The 8208-nt window shown below is 52.8% G+C and overlaps 1 protein-coding gene across 1 annotated transcript; it reads left to right on the top strand.

The window, feature by feature from the left end:
- Window positions 1-2670: 2670 nt before the first annotated feature.
- On the top strand, window positions 2671-7737 carry DNPH1 (2'-deoxynucleoside 5'-phosphate N-hydrolase 1; the record flags this gene model as incomplete). Its single annotated transcript, XM_081094640.1, has 4 exons — window positions 2671-2896; window positions 7132-7200; window positions 7313-7423; window positions 7589-7737. 4 exons carry the CDS (start codon window positions 2671-2673, stop codon window positions 7735-7737), a joined length of 555 nt encoding a protein of 184 aa, XP_080950766.1.
- Window positions 7738-8208: the final 471 nt, after the last annotated feature.

The raw sequence follows: 8208 nt of genomic DNA, 5'->3' as shown, positions 1-8208 counted from the left end.
GATGTCCACCCGTGGTGGTCAGTGCACTCCCACAGGGGGAGTGCTGCTCAGCCAGAAGCCCGGATCGTGGCTGGCGAGCACTCCTACCTCCAAGGCAGCACTAAGGAGCAGCAAGCCCGGCTTCTGGCTGCGTGGCACTCCCCCTGTGGGAGCGCACTGACCACCAGGGGGCAGCTCCTGCGTTGAGCGTCTTCCCCCTGGTGGCCAGTGCGTGTCATAGCAACCGGTTGTTCTGCCGTTTGATCAATTTGCATATTAGGGTTTTATTATATAGGATGGGATCATACGACATGGACTCTTCTGATACTCTCTCTGTTAATGTGCACTTGACATTTTCCATAATGAAAACAATTTTGTTGACTTGAATGATGACTTACGTTTGCATAGCATTTTGTGTTTGTAAAGTGCTTTCATAAACCAGCTGAATAAGGCAGGATAACATGTGTCACCAATTTTACAGATGAGGAAACAGACTCAGAGGGCTTAGGGCACCTGACCCAGGTCACAGAGCTAATTAGTAACTGAACTCACTGAACTGGGACTCAATTCTGGCCTCCTGTCACCTGGAGATACTCCTCCCCGCCCCCGCCCCCCATCATGCTGCCTCACTAGACTGCCCACCGCCCTTGGTTCCCCAGCCCATCACTTAATGAAGGTGAAGGAGGTGGCCCACCAAGTCATCTGGCACATGCGGCTTCCTTCCTGAAGGTCCTGTATGAGGGTGCTTGTGGGGGCACTTTTGTCCCAGGGTTTGTGTTTCTGTGGCTGTGCCCAGGAGTGGACAGCAATATCCTGAACTCTCTCCGCCTTCTCTTTGTGTCTTTGTATTTTAAAACATTATTTTTTGTTATTTTATTTATTTTTTATTTTTTTAAATATATTTTTATTGATGTCAGAGAGGAAGGGTGAGGAAGAGAGAGAGAGAGAGAGAGAGAGAGAGAGAGAGAGAGAACATCAATGATGAGAGAGAATCATTGATCGGCTGCCTCTTGCACACCCCACACTGGGGATTGAGCCTGCAACCCGGGCATGTGCCCCAACCAGGAATCGAACCGTGATCTCCTGGTTCACAGGTCAACACTCAACCACTGAGCCATGCCGGCCGGGCTAAAACATTATTATTATGTTGAAAACATTCTTATTTTTGCGCCTGCTCTGGGACCCTATGCTTTGACATTTTAATCATTATCATTCAGAAGAAACTCCAAGGGTGCTTCCCTCTGGGGAATGAGACTGGGTCACAGGCCTCACTCTCCATTGCATGCCCTTCGTTCCATTTGAATTTTCTGTCCTATATTTGTGTTATTTTTATAATAGAACGAGGGGGAAATCATTATTATTACCGGTGAGCAATGGTGTGTTTGCCTGTCTCCCTGAAGATCCTACTTCTACCAGCTTCTTAGGATTGAGCCGATTACAAAGTGCTGCCAAATGTAACTTATTTAATCCACTCTTGCACTCAACAATAGGAATGCTTCCTATGTTCCAGGCACAAAATTAGAAGCTGGGGATATAGCAGTGAAACAAAGAGATAAAAAGTCCTGCCTTCCTGGGACTTACATTCTACCGGGTGTAGAAAGACATATAACAACATTAATGAATGACATGGTACATGAGAAAAGGCAAGTCAGGGAAAGATGCAGAGAATACTGGGGGCGGGAGGCTGTCCTGTTGAAGAGGGTGGTCAGGGAAGGTGACCTGTAAGGCTTGGAGGAGATGAGGGAGTGGCCCAGGGACAAAGGGGACATCTGGGACAAAGGGCCCCAGGCAGCAGGAAATGGAAAGGCTCTACGGCCAGCTTGAGGAGCAGCAGGGAGCAGCCTGGCTGCAGAAAGGTCGGCGGGAGGATTTGGGCCGGGGCTACAGAGGTTAGAGAGTCACCGATCGTGTGGGCCTGGTGGGCCACTGTGGGGTTTGGGGTTTTTTATTTGTTTTTAAATATATGTTTATTGAATTCAGAGAGGAAGAGAGAGAGGGAGAAACATCAGTGATGAGAGAGAATCACGGATCGGCTGCCTCCTGCACACCCCACACTGGGATCAGGCCCACGACCGTAACCTCCTGGTTCATAAGTCGTTGGTTGCTCAACCACGAGCCTCGCCACCTGGGCGGGATTTTGGTTTTTAGCCTAAGTGAGAAGGGAGCCATTGGAGGTTTGAGCAGAGGGTCTTGACCCAGCTGATGTGCTCACAGGGTCAGTCTGGCTGCTGAGCGGAGACCTGACGGTGGCAGGGAAGTGGGGAGCCGGCGAGGAGCCTGCTGAGGGAGGTAAGGGAGGTTTGGGTGAGCATGGCTGCACTGGGGTGGTGGGTGGGTATCAGAATCTGGAAATCTTCACAAGGGAGAGCCGACAGGGGTTGCCGATGGATTTGAGAGAGAAGAGCCGGGGATAACTCTAAGGTTTGGGGACTGAGAAGCTCGGAGGATGGAGTTGGCTTTGGCTGAGATGGGGAAGCCTGGGGGGCAGCGGGGAGCCAAGTGGGTGAGGGGTCCTCCGGGACGAGTTAGAGGTAAGAAGTCCAGGCGGCGGTGCGTTCCCCACGCATGGGTGTGGTCACTCATCCTCTCAACTCCGCCCCATCTCCCAGGTGTGGACACTTGCGCGGGGCCGGCGGGGTCAAATGGCCGCGGGCTGGCGCCCCCTGGCGCGGGAAGGTGGTGGCGGCGGGGATGGAGGCGGCGGCGCCGGCGGCGGGCGCGCAGGAGAGCGGGGCGCCGGGGCAGCGGGGGCAGCAGGAGCAGCCGGCCGCGCCGGGCCGTCGGGCCCTGTACTTCTGCGGGAGCATGCGGGGCGGACGCGAGGACCGGGCGCTGTACGATCGAATCGTGTCCCGGCTGCGGCGCTTCGGGACGGTGCTCACCGAGCACGTGTTGGATGTGGAGCTGGGCGCGCAGGGTGAGGCGCGGCGCGGGGGGCACCGGGAGCGGGGGCGGGGTGGCGGGGGGGCAGAGACGCCCGCGCCCCTTGACCGGAACTGCCCTCGCGGGGCGGTGGCCGCTCGCCACTCCGCCGCCAGCCGTGGGAGCGGGACTCAGACCGCGCCGTCCGCACGCAGCGGCGGTGCGCGCTCAGCCTCCGCGCTCGCTCATGATCGGGGCGTTAGCTCCTTCTGGGAGCACTTTCTCCGGCGCTTTCCAGGGCAGTTGGGGCGCAGGGGTGGGGGCAGGCAGAGTGGGCGCAGACGGGGCTGCTTGGGTTTCCACGTCCCGCTGGTACCTTCTCCCCGACCTGAGACCACGCGCATCCTCCTTCCTGCGCCCCCGCCCCAGGTGCCAGCCCTTGGGCCCCGCAGACACCGCGCTCCGCCTCCATGGTCGCCCTCCCCTGTGGTCCGGCTGGGACTTACGTTCTGCTCCGGGCCGCCGGGTCTTGTTCCTTCTCCCCAGTTTCACGGGCACATAGAGCACCGTGTAGGTCTAAGGGGGACCGTTTATTGGCTCGACTTTCATACAGAGCAGTGGTTCTCAACCTTGGCTGCACATTAGAATCACCTGGGAATCTTTCTAAAATCCTGATTTCTGGGCCTGCCACTGATATAGCGTGAAAGGATTAGCACAAAAGTTTAGTTACCATCAGTCACCTCGTGAAAAAAATGCCTTTCCTTGTGATAAGAACTCGTAGGATCTCTCTTAACAAATTTGAAAAAACCATACTATGGTCGTTATGTACATTACAGCCCTAGAACGTATTTTATAACCGGAAGTTGGTGCCTTTTGACCACCTTTATCCAATCTCCCCATCTCTTGTTCCCCCACCTCTGGTAACCACAAATCTGATCTTTTTTGCTAGGAGTTTCAGTTTTTCTGTTTTGTTGTTGTTGATGGTGGTGGTGGTGGTGGTGGTATGTGTATGTGTGTATGTGTGTGGGTGGGTGGCGTGTGCGCGCTCGCGCTACGATTCCACATATAAGTGAGAGCATACACTCTGACTTATTTCACTTAGCATAGTGCCCTCAAAGTCCTTCCGCGTTTTCCAAATGGCGCTTTCCTTCTTTCTCATGGCGGAATGATATTCCATTGTATCTATACACCACAACTTCCTTATTCATCCACCTGTAGACACTTATTTCCCATGTCTTGGCTATTGTAGGTAATGCTTCGAACATCACTCCAACAGTGTTTCCATTTCCTTGTTATATTCCCCAAAGTGGGATTGCTGGGTCGTATGGTAGTTCTATTTTTTTAAAATATATTTTATTGAATTTTTACAGAGAGGGAGGGAGAGGGATAGAGAGTTAGAAACGTCAATGAGAGAGAAACATCGATCAGCTGCCTCCTGCACACCCCTTACTGGGGATGCACCAGCAACCAAGGTACATGCCCTTGACTGGAATCGAACCTGGGACCCTTCAATCCACAGGCCGACGCTCTATCCACTGAGCCAAACCGGTTAGGGCAGTAGTTCTATTTTTTATATTTTTAACATATTTTTATTGATTTCAGAGAGGAAGGGAGGAGAGAAACATCAGTGATGTGAGAATCGGCTGCCTCCTGCACACTCCACACTGGGGATTAAGCCCACAAGATAGGCATATGCCCTGACCAGGAAGCGAACCGTGACCTCCTGGTTCATAGGTCTACACTCAGCCACTGAGCCACGCCTGCTAGGTGGCAGTTCTGTTTTTCATTTTTTTATTTATTTTTTATTTTTTTTATTATTTTTTAAATATATATTTTATTGATTTACAGAGAGGAAGGGAGAGGGATAGAGAGTTAGAAACATCGATGAGAGAGAAACATCGATCAGCTGCCTCCTGCACACCTCCTACTGGGGATGTGCCCACAACCAAGGTACATGCCCTTGACCAGAATCAAACCCGGGACCCTTCAGTCCGCAGGCTGATGCTCTATCTACTGAGCCAAACCAGGTAGGAAATAGCATTCTTATTTAAACATATTTTTTTATTGATTTCAGAGAGGAAGGGAGAGGGAGAGAGTGATGAGAATCATTGATCGGCTGCCTCCTGCACCCACCCCCCTGTAACCCGGGCATGTGCCCTTGACCAGAATCAAACCTGGGACCCTTCAGTCCACAGGGCTCCTCTCTATGCGGAGTCAAACTGGCTAGGGCTCATTGTGGTTTTGATTTGCTTGTCCCTAATAGCTAGTGATGCTGAACACCTTTTCATGTATCTGTTGGCCATTCATGCACCTTCTTTGATAAAATGTCTTTTCCGGTCCTTTGACGGTTTTTAATTGGATTATTTGTTTTCTTGCTGCTGAGTTGTATGAGGTTTGGTTTTGTTTTTAATAAAAGTGGGGGGGGGGAGCCCTAACCGGTTTGGCTCAGCGGACAGAGCGTCGGCCTGCAGACTCAAGGATCCCAGGTTCGATTCCAGTCAAGGGCATGTACCTTGGTTGCGGGCACATCCCCAGTGGGGAGTGTGCAGGAGGCAGCTGATTGATGTTTTTCTCTCTCATCGATGTTTCTGACTCTCTATCCCTCTCCCTTCCTCTCTGTAAAAAATCAATAAAATATATATTTTTTTAAAAAGTGGGGGGGAAAGTACATTTACAGTTGTTTATATGGAAAATAATATAATAATAATATAAGAATAGCTGCGTGTCACATACTCACAACTGTAAACCTACGTTTGCCCCACCCTGTATTTTGGATATTAACCCTTGTCAGTACATGGTTTGCAGATATTTTCTCCCATTCTGTAGGCTGTATTTTCGTTTTGTTGATTATTTCTTTTGCCGTGCAGAAAGCAGCTTTTTAGTTTGGCGTAGTCCCCCTTGTTTATTTTTTATTTTGTTGCTTGTGCCTTAGGTGTCATATCCAAAAAACCATTGCCAAGACCCAAGTCAAGGAGCTTTTTCCCGTGCTTTCTTCTAGGAGTTTTATCATTTCTGGTCTTACATTTACATCTTTAACCCATTTCGAGTTAATTTTTGCGAGCGGTGTAAAATCGGGGTCTGTTACATGTGAATGCCCAGTTTCCCCAGCACCGTTTACGGAAGAGAGTGTCTTTTCTCCACTGAGTATCCTTGGCCCCCTTGTCAAATGTTGGCTGAGTGTCCGTGGCTTTATCCCTGGGCTCTTGATTCTGCTCCACTGGTGTTTGTTTTTATGCCAATACCACACTGTTTTGGTTGTTTTACTTTATAATATAACTAGAAATCGGGAAGTGCGATGCGTTACTCAGGAGCAGATCCAGGATTGGTGGGATTAATGCAGTCCTGGGAGGCCTCTTTAAAAAGACGAAATTGCCGGGGATGTTGGAAAGGGCCTGTACGAGGGACCCGCAGCTCATGGTTCATGGTCTCAGGGTGTGTCCACGCCTGCCTGGTGGGCCTCAGGCTTAGTGTGCTCAGCTGTCATCTGAGGAGCTTGTTCAAAATGCAGGTCCCCATGGCTGGGATGAAGCCTTAGAAGCTCCTCTGAGCAAGTTCTCCGGTGACTCTGCTCCGGTGCAGGGAGCTGTGAGCCTTGCAGTCCCAACGCGTGACATGCAATCAAGCCGAACGAACGCCGAGCTCCGTACCCTTTCCCCAGCTGCCTCTGCCTGGATTCCCACCGCCCCCAGCAGGCCGCCTTGCCTGCAGGCAGTGGTTCTCAAATCTGGTGGGAATGAAGCCGCTGAGCTCAGTGACACCTGGGTCTTTGTAGTTTTATCAAGTTCTCAGGTGATTCTGGAACCTACCAATGCGTGAGAGCCGCTCGATGAGGCTTCAGTCTGGTCTCCCTCCGTCCTTTCCTTGCAGGGACCAGTCCTTGCTCCTGCCTGCCATTTCCCCACCTGGATGCTCCTCCTCCTCCTCTCCACCTGTGATCACTCTGCCCACGGCCAGTTAGTCCTTCACTTAGCCACTTGTATGCCATCAGCATCTATGGATGCAAGCGGCGGAACTTTTTAAATTAAATTCAAAATATCGCGGCGGTTAACTGGTTAATCTTATTTTGTATCACTCACCTTGGCCCGTGTCGTACATCCCAGCGTGCAGAGGGCTGGGTTTTTTTGTGGCTGTTCCATTTCCTCCTTTTCACAGACTTTCAGTGTTGGGCAGGCCCTCAGAGGTCATCTAGTCATCTCCCTCCCGCCCTGAGCAGGGAGGATGTGGGGGTGGCTCCGGCGGTCGGAGGACCAGATGAGGGCGCGGCCCTGACCAGCTTTCCCTCACCCACAGGGGAACAGCCTGCGGAGGGTGACAGGTTCATCCAGGAGCGGGACCTGGCCTTGCTGCAGCGGGCGGACTGTGAGTGCCCTCCGCCCTGTGCGCACCTCTGGGTGTTAATTCCCGGAACACGCCTGGCCCCCCCTCCCCGCCACCTTTCTCTCTCAAGCCCAGAGTCTCATTTCCTTCCCAGTGATTGTGGCAGAAGTGACCCAGCCGTCCCTGGGTGTGGGCTATGCGGTGGGCCGGGCCGAGGCCCTCAATAAGCGAATCCTGTGCCTGTTCCGTCTGAAGTCTGGCCGAGGTGAGCACTCCCAGCCCTGGATGGCCACTCCACCCGCCCCAGCGGAGCACCCAGCCCTCGGCTCCCTTCCTTGGGGGGCTCTGAGTAGTGTGTCCCCAACAAGGGCTGGGCAGGAGAGGACAGAGGAGGGAGTGGGAGGCACCGTCACCTCCCTCTGCCCCCCAGTGCTCTCGGCCATGATCCGCGGAGCAGCAGACGGCTACCGGTTCCAGGTGTGGGACTACGAGGTGGGCGAGGTGGAGGTCATGCTGGACCGATACTTTGCAGCCAATCCTCCCCAGCAGCTGGCTTCCTCCCTTGACCCAACCACTTGACTTCGCCCCTTCATTAAATTCTTCAGATCCCTGACTCTGCTCTGTACCATTACTGCCTAAAAGCCCAGGACAAATTAAAAGGCACGTCTACACTTCTAACTTCTGTCTGTGTGTGGGGCGGGGTGGGCAGGGCCTCAGTAATGTACCCCCGCTTCCCCCGAAACACTTCACGTTGAGATGCAGGGAAAACCTGTAAAAGTCTGCAGGCCCCCAAGAGGGCCCTTCCTAATGCGCAGGCCCCTCCAGGAACATTCAGGAGTTTAGAGGGAGGCCGACCAAGCGGATGGCCGTCCGTCTCCTCTGATGCTGGGCTGGGTCTGGGGCAAGTGGGCAAGCCTGTGCCACATGGACCGTCATTTCCCGTTATCAGCCTAGGTCACAGGGTCAGCTTTGGGCCTCTCTGACAACAGAAGAGTCTGGAGGTCTAAAGAAAACTAGAGGAGGGTTGGGTGTGCGGGGAGCAGGGGAGTT

Source organism: Myotis nattereri (assembly GCF_964212035.1).
Source record: "Myotis nattereri genome assembly, chromosome: 6".
NCBI classification, from domain to species: domain Eukaryota; kingdom Metazoa; phylum Chordata; class Mammalia; order Chiroptera; family Vespertilionidae; genus Myotis; species Myotis nattereri.
The sequence above is the reverse complement of the archived record's forward strand: the minus strand, read 5'-3'. Positions and strand labels throughout refer to the sequence as shown.